Source organism: Coturnix japonica, chromosome 5, assembly GCF_054131305.1.
Source record: "Coturnix japonica strain WE chromosome 5, WE-NBRP24, whole genome shotgun sequence".
Lineage (NCBI taxonomy): Eukaryota > Metazoa > Chordata > Aves > Galliformes > Phasianidae > Coturnix > Coturnix japonica.
This window is the reverse complement of record NC_140667.1, coordinates 33,218,063-33,237,444: the sequence shown is the minus strand read 5'-3', so window position 1 is coordinate 33,237,444 and position 19,382 is coordinate 33,218,063. Positions and strand designations below refer to the sequence as shown.

Sequence of the window (19,382 nt, the reverse complement as noted above, 5' to 3'; positions counted from 1 at the left end):
TGATGTCCTATAGTATTTTAATGAGTGCCTGGAGGACATTTGTAAGTGAGAAGGAGAGCATGTGTGTAAGAGAGAAAACTGTTCGGGGGAAGGCAGAGGAAAGAAATGAATACTGGAAAGAGACCTTGGTAGGCCCACTTGTCCACAGAAAATGAGCAAAGATAGCAGTGGGTGATACCATTAGCATTAATAGCAAAATAATTTGAATATACCTCCCTAGTTTCCTGGAAGTAGTACAACAAATGCTGAAATGCTTTTTAATCCTAACCACAGCATCTGGAGTTTACCCTTTCTAGAAAAAGACACCACATTTTTGCTTGTATTTGAATTACCTTCATTTGCTGTCTGATAAAGTAGTGAACAATACATTGGAGACCCTTCAGCAGTGGCAGCCACCCTTGTAAAACTGAGCTTGGTTTCCCACAGCTGATGGAAAGTCTGATTTTAGAAGACTCTTCTGAACTGTGCAACTGTAAGGAAGTGAGAGAGGTAACTGGGATCTCGTAACCATCTCCCACTGCCTTGTTTTGGGTGCAGAGGTGTCTGTTGTACTGTTCTTAGAGACTGCAAGTGTTCAGCTCTGAACTCTGCCTGCAGTTGGCATTGTGCTTATACATGTATAGGAGTTTTCAGTAGAGGCTGAAAGGGGTTGTTGGGCTGTTACCATTAAGGGTAAGATTAAAAAAAAAACCAACAAGCTAAAATACATAGTATTTGCAAAGTATCAATGAGAAAAAGTGCTCCAGTACAGTAATTGTTGTGAAAGAAATGAAATGTTTTTTGATTATGGCATATGAAACATTGCATGTTTGGACTAATCTGTTGTGAATCATCAATAGAGAGATGGAAATCTGCAGTGGGATGAAATTCCCTCTCCAGGAGGTGGTAGGCTGGATGGGTTGCGTGGTCTTGCTAATATGGTTAGTGCTGTTACCTCTACTTTGGTGCCTTCAGTTGCAGTAGAATTAAGATGATGATGATGAGCAGTTTAGAAAAGTTATACATTTGTTTTCATATCAAGTCTGCATTTTAGTACATAAAACCAAAATGATTTTCAAATATCTGACTTCAGCCTTAACTTACCAACCCCCAGAATGTGACAGCTGGTCATGGTAATCTCAAAGCAGTTTGAGTGCATAATGTTGAAAAAAATTTAAGAGTCTTACAGAGGTTGTTTAAAATTTTAACAAAACCTGTTTAATAAAATACTGATAGCTTGAGATGTGTTGTTTTTATTTTTTTGGTTTTAGTTGTATGCAATGAAATATTGAAATGGAACATCAGAGGCTTCAGCGGTTGCTGGAAGTCATGTATTTGTGTAATTTAGTACTGCATCAGATATTGCTGGCTACAAGCAGCATTCCTATTAAACACATATTGGCATTATACAGTAGAGAGTAAACGTTTGAATAGTCTACTGCTACAAGACAGGGTTGAAGTTACCTTAAATTCATCCTGTAAAAGCACTGATGGCAGGGTATCATTAGGGCAAGGGTTTTTGGCCTGCTGCTTCAGTCAGTGGTGGGCACTGGAAATAGTTTTGTTGTCTAACATGTGATAGGTGGTAGTTGTGCCCAGAGGCTGCTTAGTGATGTGCTGCTGGTAGGATATGAGTGAAATAAGATGTTTTGCTGCCCGTGGAGCTGCACAAATTGCATGACAGCCTGTAGCTGGAGCAGGGCAAAGGTGCCTGCAGACTGGCTGCTCCTCGGCTCTTGATCAGATTGGAAGAAATACTGATACTGGGCAAATCCTTGGGTTTCTTGCCCCTTAAATAGTGCTTCATTTACTCATCCTCTTTGAAACTATGTTTGTACAGACCAACTTTAATTTTTCACTATTAATATGGCTCTTGCTTCAGAGAAGGCCCTGTTTCAAAATGAAAGGCGTTTTACGGTTCAAATTTAGTTCATAGCATCATTATTCATCTCCTGTGCTGGTTCTTTCGGAAGTGCCTTCAGACACCTGATTGCTGCAAAAATATTTTTGCAAAGCAAATCTGTTTGTGTGTGTGTGACCTAGAAATGTTAGTTTTGAATTGCGGTGAAATACATAATGTTAGTAAGGCTGCAGAGCAACATACGACAAACAGATAAGATTAGTACTGTTTGTGCCTTTTGATTTAATAAAGGCCGTTTTCCTTCTGCAGAGGTACCTTTCTTGGCCTCCTGCTCCTCTTCCTCAAACAAAAGTCTGTAGCTACACATAGCTTACCATCTTAAGTACGCTTTAAAAATGGTAATTTAAAAGCCCTGTATAGCCAAAATAGTTCTGTTCCGGAACAACTCACAGCATGGTCTTTCAAACAGAACACCCAGCTACTGAGCTGTTCTGTGTCACCTCAAAACATCTGCTGGAAAACAAGGCTATAATAGATGCATTGTTCTAAGATGCTCTTTTTTCTTTTTGTTAAGTCTTGTTAAATGGCCTGTAGTTCATTTCAGTAGAACAGGGCCCTTTTCTCTTGCAGTAGGAAAAGCTGCTTTCGCACATTCAGTAATACCCTTGAAGGAGGAATGTCTGTACTTCTTTTACTTCATTTAGGAGGCCAAACTAAAAACTCATCTGATTCAAATGGTGGCTATTCCATCCTCTTAGCCATCTCTTTTCTACTACATGTATGTCTCCCTTTTTCCTTTCCATTCCCTCAGTTATGATGACATTCCGCCTTTTGCACTGAGAAGGGATGGTGATCGCGGCCTTCATCATTTTCCATGACTATAAAATCTGTCACTTCCTAGGAGCTGTTGTTTGTGCTCTTCGAATTAGTGGAATGCTTATGCTACAGCAGCTTCTTCCACCCCCAACTCCCATTCCTTCTTTCCTTATAAACAGCAATGAGTAAAACTAAGTATGTCTATTTCACAAGGAAGCTCTGTAGTTAGTGCTGGGTCTACTGGTCTGGAAACTTAGATGTTAAAAGTAGAAACTAAAGGGTGGCTTTGAGACTGAGAGCTCATAACCCGAGAGGACCCTTTGGTGGTAGTCAGTGGAGAAAGAATCTCCTGTGGCTGTTTGCTTTTATTCATCCTTTGATCGAGATGTTTGCCTCTGAAATGGCAAAGTTTAAAGAATATCTACAAAAGCATCTGCTATGAACCAGCCCCTGAGAAAATGACTGTTACTGTAGGCAAACTGGAAATAACATTTCCGCTGCCAGATGAACTTTTAGACAGTTAAATTCTGATCACAGTGGGGAAAGGAAAAGGGAACACCAAGTTATGAAAAACACTTTTATTGTAAAAAGCAACAAAAAATTCTATTTGAAGTTAATTGCATTCCATTTCGAGTACGGCTCATGATACCCGCGTGCCGTTCAGGTTTACTTTTTGCAAGTAAAATAACTGGAGGTTGTGAGAAACACAGCACGAGCATTTCTCACAAGGTCATTTGATTAATAACAATTTTATTTTAATCCACATAATTGTGTAAGCTTTTCCCATTTCAAAACAGTTGACTTACAGATATCCGAATCTTAGACACGTGTGGACCATTTAAGTGTCAGATACATGAAAAAGACTTTCATAAAGAAGACAACGTGCTCATTTAATTACAAGTGGGATATGGAAAATACTGCGAGTCCTAAAACCAAGTTTTGTGTTTAATTATGAAATATGCTTCTGTTCTTATTCCTGTGAGAATATTTGTTGCACGTCTGCCATTGTACTGCATAATGTGAAGAAGTTTCTGGTGAATGAATTTGGGAAGGAACAAAAAGAACAAAGCAGGAGTAAGATGCTACGTGTGAACATTTCTTGATAGTCCTCCACTATTTTTCAAGAGTTGGATGCATATAGAGCTGTATATTCTGGTGAGAGCGCCAGTCTCAAAAGATGTGATAAAATCTGATTGTATACATCTCAGAGCAGCTGACTGGCATAAGGTGATGTTTCCTTGTGCTTCCTGTCAAAATATCTGGACTGTTTTCTGTTGCAAAAAGTGATATTAGTTTCTTGCATACTTCTAACTGATACCTGGGCCTGCTTAAGGAATTCCATTAATAGCAAGAACTGCAGGATCATCTGAATGCCATGCAGCATCTCAGAGCATCCTGTTGTCAGCTGAACTGCATTATCCTGGTCCTTGTAACTTTTGCTGACAAAAGATCTGCATTCTTTGTGTAGGCAGCATTTGTTTTCCCCCGGGATTTGGTACCATGCCTAAAAATGTGAACTTATGGTAGCTGATTCTTCTTGTGAGGAATGCCAGTGTGTCCCTAATGCCATCCCTGGCTCACCAGGATGGGACTCCTGGATGTCAGGTGGTCATTTGGCTATGGTTGATCACTGGAGGCCACAGCCTCATATGAAGGGAAGGAGAGTAAGGACCCTCCTGTATGAGTGGGCCCCTGCTGTTGGCCATTGTGGGAGCTGGCACCCAGTGCCTCTGTCTTGCTGACCTATGGCATTACTTTCTGTTTTCACCTCCTGTTTTATGAGGGAATCTCTCTCTTGGACTTGTTCTGCTCAAAGCTGTCTTTCTGTGATCCCTTTCCTCTTCCACACTACTGCCTGAGCAGTCAGTCCCTGTTGCACACCCTATTGCCTTGGGAGAGTCCTGGTCCTCCCTTCTTCCTTCTGTGGGACAGGCTGAAGCCCCTTTGGTTACACATCCTTTTCTGTGGTCACACAGATTCGATATTTGACTGTTCCAGTGATTTCAGTAAAACAAATAAGCTTATTGTGCCCTGGGTTCTGCCATCCCCTTAAGCCTTTGCTACTTGCTTGTACCAGCCCAACACCTTTTAATCCAGGTCTGCAGCTGAGATTTGTGCTGTGCCATGCCGAGGCTTGGCATTCTTGAAGTCCTCAGGTCGCAAACACAGCTAATGATGTTCTGCAGCAAGCAGGGAAGCTTAGGTGTTAACTGAGATGCCTCTACGAAGAGCAGTCTGTGCTTCCAGCCCTTCCCAGACAGTTCCAACTCCATTATGAGGAGTAAAATAATTTGAGAAGTCAGACTTGGAAATGGTGAGTGGTGGCTCACAGACTTCTGGGTGCTGCAGCAAAAGAAGACCTGGCTTCCCATTTAGGAGTGCTGTGCTCAGCCTCATCAGAAAAACTGGAACACTGTGTAGAGGGGGAGTGAACCTGGGGGAGTTGGTGAAAACATCTGAACAAAAAGGAATTATTTTAATGCGATAATTTTAAGTGAAAGCAAGGAGATAGATTAATACCACTGCTTTTCAGTGAATACCCTTTGAGGTGACTTAGCTTTTTTGTTGTCATCACAGGAATACATCTGAGCTGCATCAGAATGTGCAATACTGACAACATGATAGAGACATTTGTCCTTTATTTCTTACTGTGGAAACTTCTGGATCTGAGTTAGCCAGAGCTGCATTTATTCTTTCAGAACTGTTTGATTTCTCAGAGTGTGTGTTTATGAAAAATAAGTAACAGAAAGCAAGCTCATTCTGTGCCAAAAGATTCTTCTCAATCTGACGTATTTTTCCTTCATCAGCTTCAGATGCATAAATATTTCTGTGGGTTTGGGAAGGCAACTGGCTGTTTCCTTTGATCAGGTATCAATGCGAGCATTTTGGGGCTAAATCCTTGTCTCTGTTGGGACACTGGAATAGGTTTCTAAGGCCCTTGTGGAATTTAGGGCTCGTGCCAGTGTTGATGAATGGACTTCTAAAAACTGTCAGGCTTTGTAGAGAGCTTGGCTGGGATACTGCGAGCTTGGCACTGGGAGCCCAGATTCTGATCAGATAGATTGCACGTAGGGAGGCCAGGCCAGGAGAATAGCTGAACGAATTACAAATGACACCTAAAAGAGGGAAAAAGAATTTGGGAAACATCACGGATTTGGTGTTTGTGGGTTGACTGCCACAATTATAGAACTACAGTTTTCATCAGGCTTTCAGCAACCGTTTGACTAACCTGGATCCTGTCCTGAAGTACAGGGGCTGTGCTTTTGATCACTTATGTTCTGTGAATTGAGGGGGAGTGGGAAAGAAAAAAAAGGCAGAAATTAATTCAAACTAATAAGAGATTTTTCTCACCGAAATAACAATGACCTTGTTCCACATCAGGGTGACCTCTTCTAGGGTTGCATGTCTTCATGTTGGGCCTTATGCCTGCAGAAATTCAGCTCTGCTCTCTTCTCCAAGAGAGCTGTAACCAGTAACAACACTGCTTTTTGCTGCCCCTGTATGGGAAACTGCTGATCACAGCCTGAACCTCTGATTAACCATCTGAGGCAAGTGATGAGTCAGCTGTGGGAGCACAGGTGAAGGTAATTCAGCTGTGCTACCGGAAGGGATGGAGCTTGGCTCCACCTCTGGTAGATCCCATTTAAGGGCTGACCACCACTAAGGTAGTATCCCTTTCTATCTCCTTTCTATCTTTCAATCTCCCTTTCTGGAATTTTTGTGTTGAGCCTCAACACTGATGACAATCCATCTCAAATGAAGACCTCAGCACTGGTGAGTCTTTTCTTAGATACCCTCTGGTTATCTAAAGAGATGTGCCTACCTGTAAAATGTTTTGTTAATCCCACCACCTTTGGCTAAAGTTTCATCTTCTTAGTGTGGTGACCTGATGTGATGGGCTTTGTGTTGCATGTGTAGCAGAAAACAGAAACCTGACTGATAAAAGAACAAACAGAGCAAGGAGGGAGATTCTCATCGTGTGGGATTTACAGATGATAGAAAGCGTTGCTTGTACTCAAGTCTATGTTCATATGCTTAATCTAAACCACTAATACACAAGGTATGAAATAGGTACTTGCGTTTGAAAGAGAAAAGAACTGTGTAGGTTGATTTATGAAGCCTCACAGGAAATTCTAAGACATCAGATTGAATACTTGAGTTGTATCTTAAAACAAGTTTAAGTCTGTGTTTGAGTTATAATAAACCTGAGTGGAGTTCCTGGCATTGTTTGTGTGTAAGGTATCAGATTTGGCATCCTCTACAAGGTGTTGCTCTCATTAGAGACGTTTCAGGTTAATGTAAATGTGATCACTTAGCAAAACTTTATTGTAATGTAGGGAAGCATTACTGATTTGTATCAAGCATGTTATACTAATAACGTTCAAATCAAGTAGTGGTCTCCAAGTTTCTCTTCTTGGACTACAGCTAAGGACATTACTGCTTGTTTTCTTCCTGAGGACAAGTATAGCACTTGAGACTCAGCCTTGCTCTGCCATTAGTTAAATGCAAACAGAGACCCTGATATTTAGTGCTTGCAGCAAGTTGTAAGATGATGTTTAAATAATATTTCTAGCAAATGATTTCATGAGTTCAAGGTCCCTTCCATCCTAAGCCATCCTGTGGTCCCTTGAAGAATGGCCAGTCTTGAGATGTGATTACGGGAGTTGTGCTGGGTTTTAGTAACAAAACACTCTGCAAATGTGTGACTTAACAGAGGCATTAGAATAGGTCTGAAATGTGCTGACCCTCCATGCATTTACAGCAGCAGGAGTGCTGCCTGTACTGTCTTAATCCTCCCAGTGCTGGGCATGTGGCTTCCTGGCCCTGACCTGTCTTCTCAGCACAATCCTTTGAGGGAACTATGAAGATGTGCAGGGCACAGCAGTTGGCTGTAAATGCAGTGTGCTTAATGAATTACTGAAGTGCCCTACAAGGAGCAACTGGACTGTTTAGTCTGGGGAGGAGGCTCAGGGGAGACCCTATTGCTCTCCCAATACCTGAAAGGTGCTTACAGCAAGAGTGGGGCTGGTCTCTTCTCACTGGTGACAGATGACAGGATGAGGGGAAATGGCCTCAAGTTGCATCAGGGGAGGTTTATGTTGGGTATCAGGACAAACATCTTTACAAAAAGGGTGGTTAAGCACTGGAATAGGCTCCCCAGTGAGGTGGTTGAGTCACCATCCCTGACTGTGTTTAAAAACTTTGGATGTGGGGCTCAGGGACACAATTTAGTGGAGGGTTGTTAGGGTAGTATGGTTGGGTTGTGGTTGAACTTGATGATCTTGAAGGTCTTTTCCAACCTGAGTAATTGCTTTTTTGAACAAAAAGCTATCAGTGGATTTTTCTCAGAACTTGGTTGTCAGCTGTGAAAGAACACTGTGTAGGAACAGTATCTCCACTGTGGCCATTTGGGGTCTTTCAGATGAAAACTCTGGTCTTCCTAAAATTCCTTTTGGGGATGCTTTGCTGAGAACAGCACTGAACAGCCATTCCCATCTCACTGGCAATATTAACAGTAGGTGGACAGTTGGACTGGTTGATCTTGGAGGCCTCTTCCTACCTTGGTGATTCTATGATTCAAGCTTCTGGCACAAACTGCCTCAGGAAGTAATAGTCACAGAGCAGGTTGGGTTGGAAGGGACCTTCAACCACTGAGTTCCAACCCCACTGCCACAGGCAGGGATAACACACCCTGGATCAGGTTGTCCAGGGCAGCAAACCTGGCCTGGAATGCTTCCACTCAACTACACTAAATCTCTTTTCCAAATGCTTTTGACCTTGTTCTCACTAATGAACATAGTGTACATACAGGGAATGAGATGATGAAGGAATTGTGATGTTGAGTATCTGCTGACTGATCTGTGGGACAACATTCACTTACAACTGTTATCATTAACACCACAATAAATGTATTTCTTGAGTTGGCAAACTTGGAAATATAAAGAAATAATGGGGAGTATCTTACAAGACTTGGCTTAGATAATTAAGTAACATTTTGAGTTTTGATAACAGGGTCCAGTTTATGTACATCTTTACTGACACATTTATTGTGATGTTTAAGGAAGGGATCAGCTGTATTTCTTGGGTAGATGTTCCTAAAAAAATTCTTTCAGGGGGGAAAAAACATACTGCTTCTACAGCAGAACTGGCATCAGGCATTGAACAGCCCAAAGAAATGCTGAAAAACATATACGGTATTTTCAGCAATTCTTAGGCTGTCACCATTTGTTAATAAACACACAACAGACATTTCCTTGTTACTTATGAACATTTCAGACCTCTCTTTGAAAGGCAGAGGTGATGTTTTCAGAAGGAATGTTCCTAGAGGCAGAGACTCAAATCTATTACACAGAAATCATGCTGCCTTCTCTCAATTCCTACGTGTGCTCTCTGGAGCTGTAAGTACTGGCAAACATTAATTGTATAATGAAGACCCTTGAATGCTGCCTGCTCCTGCACTGGCTCTACCTAAAGCAATTGTTAAAACGTGTTTTAAATGTGCTTATTAAACAGTTACTGAGCTGCACTATGAGTAGGGCCTGGTTTCTTTCCAAACATAACAGTCAAAGCAATTACAATAAAAAGTGCAGAAGAAAATTATTAAAGGATTTATGGTTTAAACTGTGTGACTGTTTAGACAAATGGATGGATATAAACACATAACCTTAAGAGACAAAGCTAAATTACTGTATCAAAAACTTGTACTGAAGGTAACTAATTTTAAATACGTCTTCAGACCATCAAGCAAAGATGGCGCAGGTCCCAGTAGGACTTTGGTAAAGAAAAGGATAACAGCGAGAAGCTGTAGTTGCCGTGCACTGAGGCTGTTTGTCTGCGGTCCTGAAAGGCAGTTTTGTCCATTTCAGTTTTGTTAAAGGAAGATAGCACAGCTCCTGGAGAAAGACTTGACCTTTACTTCAAAATATTGCTTTGTTTGCTGGAACAGAAATTGTCTGTAAGATCTTGAAAAATCTGCGCTCGTCAGACGGCTCTGTTATAAGCCACAGTTAATGCTGCGTTTACAAAGTAATATGACTTAATGCTGAAGAAAAATATCGCACGTTTTAAGGTTTATTTCAGAAATGTTGATATACACAGGACTAATTACAGACTTGAGAAGTTGCATTAAGGAAGCTGTTGTAAGTTTTAATGTGACAAAATCACAGATCTGAAGTTATCTGGATGCTATCTGAATGCTGTAGGAGTTCCTTTATTTGTCACGCTGGCATCACATCATGGTGTTTCAGTCTTAATTCTGGCCAAGCTGGGACAGCTACATGTGAAGAGAGAAACAATGAGGTTGTTAATGTTATTCTTTCAGTACATTAATATTCATTTCATACAGTAAACATTTTTGTCCTACAACCCTTAAGTTATTTCTCACAATCAAGAGCCTGCAAGCAACAGAATACAACAGAATACTTAATACTTAATGCAAACCCTGATACAAGAGTTTCCAGGTTTCAGATCCGAAGATTTGAATAAATCCAGTATTAAGGCTGGTGTGGACAGAGCTGGAGAACGAGGAAATTAAACTCATTGAAAAGCTGGATGATGATAAGCACCATTTGTTTTTCCTCCTTCACGTGTAACAGAACTTAGTGGCTTTAGTTCTTCAAAATGTAGGTCTGGGTAATAATTTAGGGAGGAAGTAAAAGCAAAAGCACAGGTGGTGACAGCTACTGGAGGCTGAGCACTGTGAATAATGTGTATTTTGCAGCTCTACTGGAGAGGGGCAGAAGTAACGGCATCAGTGCCTTTCTTTTCATTGTTGTTTAAAAAAAGCCAAAACAAGTGGGAATAACCTGCAGCTCCCACAGTGCTAGTCCTCCTAAACAGCAAAACTCAGGATGCAGATTTCAAGACCGCAGTCAAACAGCAATTTTTAACTCAGGGGAGTAGCTGGAATAGCCTAGGAAGATCCTATTTGTGGAAAAGTGTCAGAATTTAAGGACTGATTTATTTATTTTTTCCCCCTCTCTAGGAATTATGTTCAGCTAATTACAAAGAACTGTTCTGGCTCCATTACCTGTTCACTCGCACTGACAACGCAGGCCTTCCAAAGCTAACAACGGTGCCTCCAACCCCCCTACTTAAATCAAGTGTGAAACAGGTAACAAAACCACATCATTTTTTCACATCCTTTTGTTTTTATTACAAAGACAAAAATCCATGGAGAGATAGAAGTTAAGAACCAGTCACAGAAGTTGTAGTCATTAATGACAGTACTAAGTATTACAGAGTTGCTATTAAATGTACCTACCTGCTTTATAAACTGTGCAGCATTGAAAAGTTCGCTGCAGCCGTAGAGGACGTGTTTGCCTTGTTTACCCTGAGGAAAAGATGAGAAGAAATTAGCTGTGTAACAGAGTAGCAAAAGTGGCTTCAACTAATGGCACACCAAAAAGTGTATTTCTCCATGATCTGTAAGTCCTGCAGTTCTGGCTGTGTTTGAGCAAGGAAGTTTCATCATTTACTCCTATATGGCAATAACATTTGAAAGAGCTTACTTTAAAAAAACATTTGGAACAGTATGATGTTGGATGTAGTTGGATTTAATGATCCCAGCATGCAGTGAACAGTTTGATAGAGCTTTTCTGACAATGCAGCATCGCACAGGTGAAAAAATGGTGTAAGGAACACATAGTTTTAGACTGAGTTTATGCCCAGCATTGGTTAATAATCCCACAGCTCCTCAATCTGTCTCACTATTGAATTACTTTGTGCTTTCCCTTTCTAGTCAGAGCGGATTCTTTTTGTTTGCTTTTTGTCACTGATGTGATTTTAAAACAACCACCACCACCAGAACACACCTTACCAGCTCTATGTGAGAGATAAATGGTAGCAGTCAGGGAACTGGCAGGACAAAACCAGAATAGAGGACTCACTCTCACTTTTTCTCTGATACCAAATCAGAAGTTGCTTTAAAAAAGGCAAAAAAGGGACACGAGCCTCCTCAAAATGATTCTGTTTCATAGCTGTTAACAGCTGTGCTGTTTCAGCAGACAGGCACAGAACTGGATTTTAACAGTCTGTGGCTGGTGGGCACATGCAAATTTGGGAGATGGAAATCCTGCTTTGTCTCCTCATCTTTATTAATTTGGAGTGGTTTGTGACAAGAAGCTGCTCTTATCACTGAGCAGAGGCTTGAGCTTGGTTCTCCCCACCTTTCAGCCACAGTATTTAAGTTTCTGTAATATGAATAGATCGCTGCTGCTGCACAGAACATAAACAAACACTAGAGATAATTATAAAGTGAGACTGTTGCCTTTTTAGGCTGCAAAATACACACTCCTGTACAATCCCCATCTTAAACGAATTCTTCTAAAAGTATAGTTTTAAATGAAAGCATACACCTACTCCAAGCTGATTACTCAGCACACTTGAAGTGATGTATCGCCCAGAAGTTAGCAGAGCCAGGCTGAAAATGCTTAGCCATATAAATAATTCAACAGCAGCACTCTTTTAAGTTGTTTTGTTTTTAAAAGCCGTACAGAACTTGATTTTTCTTGTGCTAACTTGTAACGCGTAGCAGAGGCAGGCTGTCAGGCAGTACCTTTTCAACAATATATGAAAGGAAATGGAAGGACAAGCTAAATTTCTGTACTTTGAGATTTTGGTGACACACTTTCTGCGCACTGTTAGCTGATGTATCTGTTCCAAGGCACAACATTCCTGACTATGAACAACATTTGTTCTATCATGAAGTGATCCTGGCACAGAACTGGAAATAACTGGGTTTGAGGGTTCAGTCTCCTACAAAAGCCCCCAAAACGCCTGATCTGAGCACTGCTTCCTGCTTCACAAAGTTTGCACAGATTTTCTGTTTTCAGAAGCAAACTGGTAAAAACAGACTGTGCTTAAAAAAATAATGCTGTGAATAAAATCTTTGTTGTATCCGCTTGCGAGAACAGACCTGTTGGGTTTTTTCCTTCTTTTCATTCTGAAGGAAAACTGATTCAATTTTAGAATAATTAATAAGCTACATCTGGTGAGACAACAGATGCTGGCAGTGTATGTACCACATGCGTGGAAGTGAGCCAGACTGCACTGGCTAAGCCTGGAAGAGCCACCTGGGAAGAGGGTGAGGGGAATGAAGTTTTCTGTAAATTCTCTTGCTTTTCAGAAGCAAGGCGCTATCTAAGTAAAGGTGGGGGAGACTTCCCTCTCAGAAGGTAACATCGTACTGCTGAAATAGCCTCCCTGGAGAACTGTATAACATGTTTCTGCTTTAAACATCAATGAACAAGAAACCACTTTCCAGAGATTCCAGAACAACAGCAAAGAAGCTGCGTGTCTAATCTGTTTGTGTCTCTAAAATTTTTGATTCCTTTTGTCCTTTCCTTGTATCCCTTCAGCTTCATTTCTCCTCTTCCCAATTCTGACCAGCTCTGTTCCAAAACAGCTGCCTGCTAGAGGAGAAAACAGCCCTGTGCAGTTCTGACTTCATGTTCTGCAAGATATACTGGAATATGAACATAAACTCCTCAGTTGCTTGGTACGTGGAGAAATACCTTCCTTTCTAATGTTGCATGTGTATTGTTTTCAGGGAAAAGCCTTGATCCCGATAGACAAGAAGCATAGCAAGGTATAATCTAGAAGAAGAGTATTTTGTTGCTCTTACCTAATTTAAAACTTCATCCAAGTTCCCTCTGTTTCCTTTTTACACCTGGAAGGTGCTTCTACCTCATCTCTGCCCCAGAAGGAATTCTAAAGATTTGGTTACCTCTTTTTCAGCTGCTGTTTTTTGGTGTATGTACATTTCATTTAGGCTCGCAAGGCGGAATCAGAGACTTTAGATCCCTTACACCACCACTAATTACACAGCTGGTCCCATATTCTTTGTTCACTGTATGATTTCTACACAGAATCAAATGATCCAGCATGCTGAGAATGAACTGCCTGTAACTCACAAGTAATAACTTCTAAACACAGGCAATAAGCACTAAGAGATTGATGCCAATGTGATCTTTGCTTTGGTAGGTGGCATAGTGCTTGCATTCAGAAATGCAGCATGAACAAAAATGCCAGACATAATAACTGGCAATCTAAAATAATCATCCATTTTCTACACAATTTTTAGGTACTTTTTCCCCCTGCATTATATGTATAATACCAGTGTAAAAGCTAATTTCTTAAGATTTCATCTTCCAAATACTAAATGTTACAGAAAGCCTGCTAAAACTCATATCAGTAAGTTAGGAACTACAATCAACAGAAGCATACATACCTTTATGTAGTCAATAAGATTTTGATATTCAATATAGTTGCCTCCACCAACTACAAAGACTATTGCCTAAAAAACAACATGAACATAATCAGAACATGCAACCAAATTCTTCATTCTGCACCAGTGAAGTATATATACCACATCAATACATACAACTAAACTATCTTTGTCATGCTTCAGCTAGTGAGAACCCAGCACAGACCAACTAGCTCCCTACCTGCCAGAAGATAACATGAGAGTTTTACTGGGATACTAAAGTATTTCTTTTAACACGTTTCTTTGTCCTACAAAGGAAACAGTGAAACAGTGACAGATCCAACATGTTGCATTTTTGTGTGGATGTGTCTCCAGTGAGTTACTAGAACTAGAGGTAAAAGCAGAGTCAGCGATTCTTGCAAACCAAGGTCTCTCCTTTATTACCAACAAAAACTATTTCACTTACTTGTCAGTGTGCATGTATTAAAAAAATAACTTCAATGTGACTGGCTTACCTCTTGGAATGGATTTTTGTTTCGTGGAACAGAGCTATAAAAAAAGAAAACACCTACAACTTAATAGATAATTCTATCAGTATTTTCTACTGTACACCCATGTTTATGAAATACTGAATATTAGACAAAAATGTACAGTACAATGCAGAAAGGCAAGTATTGTTCAGCAGAGCTATTATTTAAGTTATTGTTCATGGAAAAACATCATTCATTTGTAAGGAACAAACACACACGTAAAGGACATGGCTTTACCTTCCTCAGTTTTAAGGTTGCTGTATGAATATTAAGAGTTTTATGACAACGCTTCTTTTATGTTCAAGCTCCAGTGCTGCTCGCTAGGAGCAAAACCACAGGGAGAGACACAGCAGTCACACCTGCATCAACGTGATCAGCATCTTTGTGACACCTGCATTTCTGCTTATGGATGCTTCAGAATCTCAGAAATGACTATCAGCAGCAGTTCTGTGTTTTGCTGTCAGGTGTCACAGCCGAGCCAGAATTAAAGTGACAGAAAGAAGAAGTTCAGGTGGTAGAGAAAAATCCTCAAAATGCTATAAAAGCAGCATGAAAGAAAGCTGCAGTGCAAATGAAACAAAATACAGTTTTTTCTTTGCTTTCAAAATTGACTTAGCCTTTAAAGTTACTTAAGCTGTGCTAATGCTTTGCAATGAAACATTCACATTCTCTGGAATTTGCTTCCCATTATTACTTAATGCCATTGGAAATTTACTTTCCATGATTCAAGAACAGATGGAATCTGGACAGATTAAATTCTTATTTAATGCAAATAACTAAAAGCAGAGGTATATAATATTCATTCAGTAATAAACCTCTAAAATTAAATGAGCCGACAGCTCTCCCACGGCTCAGAGGAGTGTTGTTTTTAGAAGGTAAGTTAGAATTGCCTTCTCTGTTATCTGCAATATTGGAGGTGAGGTTATCAGCTGTGGGTACTGCTCCCAGAAGCAGGAGATACGAAATGAACACTTCAGTGCAATTCCTCTTTTGTTCTTACAGTTCACCAGTGAAGCGACTGCCCCTTCACATACATGCACATGAAGTTACACGAGCACCTGTCTATACAAGAACAAACACAGGCTGTTTTGTTTTCAGAAAATGTACTGGATGATCACAAACCTGGCTTGTTCTCAGCCTGAAATCTTGGTGGGCTACTCAGTGACTTTTTAATTTAACAGTGTAAAAACATTTTCAAAGAAACCAAGCAGTACTATAAAAAAACCCACACCGTTCTAACATTAATTACTGTTACAAGTCCTCACCCCATCCTATGACTGGTGTAAAATCAGCAGCACCATCAGTCACTGGAACAAGAATTACTTTTTCTTTTTTTACAGTAATGTATCTGGCTGGTGGAGGTGCCAGTTGTGTTTTCCCTCAACATCAACCATCTCGTCTTAAAACAAATAGAGACCTTACAGAATCAACAGTAACATAAGAATTACTTCAAGTTCACCTTTACACAGAGAAGGAAATGAGCAAAACCCCTCATAAACTCACCTGTCACTGCCTCGTAGCATCTTGGGGTCAAAGTATCGGTAGTCATCGGTTTCCTATTCAAAAGGAACGTTTAAATCTCAAAAGACTTGGAGTTTGGCTCACAAATTTCTGCATTTGTTCCATGAAATGACAATCAATCAAATCACTGTGATTTCCCAATTCAGCAGATACATCACTCCAAATTAACTGGGGTGTGCACACATAATATTTGTGTATAACTGAACCAGCGAAGCATAAACAGAGGGAGAGATAAACTGTTTCTGATTCAGCTACAATTGACTGTTACACAATTTCCAAAACACACTTTGGTTGGTTGCATAATAAATCCCAACAGAAGAGCAATATGTAGAAAGAAAGATTAAGCTGTCACCAGCTTTAGAGGAACATCAGGCGGTTCGTTATGACTGACTTACAGATGCTAACATTTTCCAGGTTACAGAGATCTGCTAGTGATTTAATGCCATGAACCAAAACACTTCTAAGGCAATGAATACTAAATACAAGATAGATCAAAATCTGCTACTGTTACGAAACTTACCCTTTTCATTTCATGATTTATGACTGCTATTAAACCAAAATTAAGCTTGTGAGGAAGAAATGAGTTCCACAAGAATTTGAAAAGTTTGACTGTCTAATATAAAGTTTTTTTTTTCCTTCATGCAAAACACTGAGGCACTTCCAATATTTTTACTGGCAACAAGGAGGGTTTTTACCAAGTCTTACAGATGAAAAACAAAGCTTCTTAATAACTGCTTCTGACAACTGCTTGGCTTTAGTCTGTTTCTATACTACAGTTCCATCCAGGTATTCTACTATATGGATAAAGTGTATGTGAGACTGAAGTGGACTTCAGCTGGGTGCTCACAAGCAAGATCTCCATGTTCTGAGAATTCTGCCTAACCAATAATCTAGAAGTAGACAAATTAGCTGGGGGATTTACCAGCTCTCACAAAGCGTAACTATACATAATATTACACAATATTTTGTACACAGGTTGCAGTTAGACATAAAGAAAATATAATTTGGTATTACTGACCTCTGCCATTACATAAAACAAATATCCTATCCTCACATGTTATACTAAAGTATTTAATCTAAGCCTAATTTCACACCAACTATAAAAATAAATACATTTATACTTTCTGATGGAAATTTTAGCAGTGTTTGCCCAGTCTGCCCCATTCATGATCTTGGAGCCTGGTTTGTAGTGGTAGTACAGCAACTCTAAACAGCCACAGCCAGAAACACTTGGAAAGCGCTAGACAAGACTGACAGATATTTTAAAAGCTTTAGCAGGCAATCTCTGATTTTATTTCAGGCATTAGTCCATAATTCATTCTAATTATTGGAGTTAATTAAGATTAAAAACATTTTTCTCATTACTACCTCTGAGTATTTCTCCTGTGGGCATAAAATTAAATAAATACTAAACTGACACTGGAATAGTGGCCAACAAATAGCCATGTGTTATGTTTGTTTTCCTTCCTGATCTTACTTACTCAAAGAGTATGTGTAAGGCCTCCTCCTTAAAGGCTTGCCTGGTCTCCTATGACTTGCAAAGTAAGACTGCCTGTTTTGGATCAGGAATTCTCATCTCTGACATGGTAGCGAAACATGAAGTCACTGATAGATAGACTGAAATTCTCTCTCCTTTTTCAAGTGAGAAGATCTATGTTTTCTTGAAGTCAGCTGTAGCAGAAATGCTACATGACAGCCTGAAGCAGTGATTGAGCACCTGGTGGGAAGGCAGGGCCAATCCAGGGGAGCTTCAATCAATGCAGTGCACCTGAGTTACCAGAAAGGGTAGAACCAGAATCCACCTCTTCTGAGACCTCATTTAAGGGTCAGCAGTGGAGGTGAGGGCATCTCTTGCTAGAGATCCCTGCCTTCCTGAGGCCTTCTAAAGGTAAGAGCTTCTTCCCTTTGTTTCTGTGCCCATGTCTGTTACATTTGATTAAGTCCTCGCTTGATGCAGCCTTGGACCTTGCTGCTCTGCTGCTATTTGCTGTGCCTCCCATTGTAATACATTAGCAAAATAATCTTGGCTGTCTTCTCCAACTACAATGTAAGAGTGTCATGTCAGCAAAAAGACAACATGTGAATTGTAAGCTCCTCCAAATAAGTTCCTAAACTTGTAGCCTGAGGAAGTTAGCACTTATTTTCAAATCTTAAGTTTTCCCCTACTTCTAAGTTACCAGTTTTTAATCTCTGATTTCCATATTAAGTGTTCTGAGTGACCTCTACTGGTTGACCAGATACACTAACCCTGTGCATCCATTTCAAGTCCAACAAATGGAGACAACAATCCATTTATTTCCACATAACAATCTTGACTCATTACCTATAAGGTACAGTTAAATAAAAGCTACTTGCCAATTAGTTATTTTACCTACGCTTCTATTATTTATCCGCCTTTACATGTTGCTAATATCTGAAGCAGCAAGTAGACTATTCTAAATCTACTGAATTTTGCTACTTTCCAGGCACGTCTACCTCTGCTTCTGTCATAACCACTAAAGTGCAGAGTAGAGCCCACCATGAAATCTGTTGGCCCTGGATAGCTCAGAAGAGCTGACAAGTGAATTGCTAACCCATACAAGCAGACTCAATTAAAGATGGATCGCTGGATTCAAATGGTATTTGCAGACCAGCTCTGGATAACACAAAAATTCAGCTAGAATTGCAAAAATTCATGTGTTTATTGTACTACCTTTATTGTTGAACATTTTTCCTTAACAAATATGTAAAGTTTCTGTTACTGAACTAAAACACTGTTCACAAGATGAATTCGAAGAGTTTTATCATACCTCTAAGTATTACAGATGAATCAATGTGAGACATTACCATTGCCACAGATACTACTTTTATGCCAAATAAACTGTATGGAATAGTTATGAAAATGTTTCTGTTTGTGAAATAAAGCACTGCATTACTGTGAACAAAGAACAGGTATGATATATTACCATATCAATTTCATTTGACAAATTCTCTCTCTGACAATTACCCACTTGACAGTTCTCTTATGTACAAGCAGTTATACTCACTGGGTTTGACTTCATCTCCATAAGGTTGTCCAATATACGTGTGACTGGTAGATTCTGTGAAACAAAACATGAAATTAATGGGATACTAAATTGCTTACTAAGCCTTACACAGAGGATAGTCAACAGAACATCTGTAACACTACTTTAGACTGTTTCACTGTTATATTTTGAAGAAGCTGAACAGTACAGACACTGTCCTGTATGGAAGGCAATTCAGGTGATGGTACAGTATTTTAAAAGTCACTACTTCTCAAAGCTAAAGAGCTCCGTTAGCACTCAACACGAGACCCCCTTCACCCCAACTTCATTTCAAGAAGCTGCCAGCTTCACTTCAGAATCCTGGAAATTCAAACATGAACATGCCCTGGAAGCACGATGTTGCATAGCTGTACGTGCACTGCCATCTCAGAACCTTCCAACACTGAAAGCACAAGAATGTTTAC

General features: G+C 40.0%; 1 protein-coding gene and 1 long non-coding RNA gene across 8 annotated transcripts in view; both read right to left on the bottom strand.

The window, feature by feature from the left end:
* Positions 1 to 3,219: 3,219 nt before the first annotated feature.
* Positions 3,220 to 6,001, bottom strand: LOC146760753 (uncharacterized). The gene is made up of 2 exons (XR_014947222.1): positions 5,886 to 6,001; positions 3,220 to 5,772 (listed from the first exon to the last, which is right to left on the bottom strand). It is a non-coding gene; the product is annotated as an uncharacterized LOC146760753 (long non-coding RNA).
* A 3,710-nt stretch (positions 6,002 to 9,711) lies between these two features.
* Positions 9,712 to 19,382, bottom strand: part of SCFD1 (sec1 family domain containing 1) — a 42,134-nt gene continuing 32,463 nt past the window's right edge. For 5 of the 7 annotated variants that reach the window (XR_014947219.1, XR_014947218.1, XR_014947220.1 and 2 more), the window contains 6 exons: positions 18,940 to 18,993; positions 15,896 to 15,948; positions 14,378 to 14,411; positions 13,887 to 13,952; positions 10,920 to 10,988; positions 9,712 to 9,929 (listed from right to left, as the gene is read on the bottom strand). Coding sequence is in view for 3 of the 7 variants with exons in the window: in XM_015864968.3 (XP_015720454.1) it covers positions 9,906 to 9,929; positions 10,920 to 10,988; positions 13,887 to 13,952; positions 14,378 to 14,411; positions 15,896 to 15,948; positions 18,940 to 18,993 (300 nt within the window). In the remaining 4 variants the exon portion in view is untranslated. Of the gene's footprint in view, positions 9,930 to 10,919; positions 10,989 to 13,886; positions 13,953 to 14,377; positions 14,431 to 15,298; positions 15,455 to 15,895; positions 15,949 to 18,939; positions 18,994 to 19,382 lie in introns of those variants that run through there. The other 2 variants (XR_014947217.1, XM_085550433.1) reach the window with 2 other exon arrangements.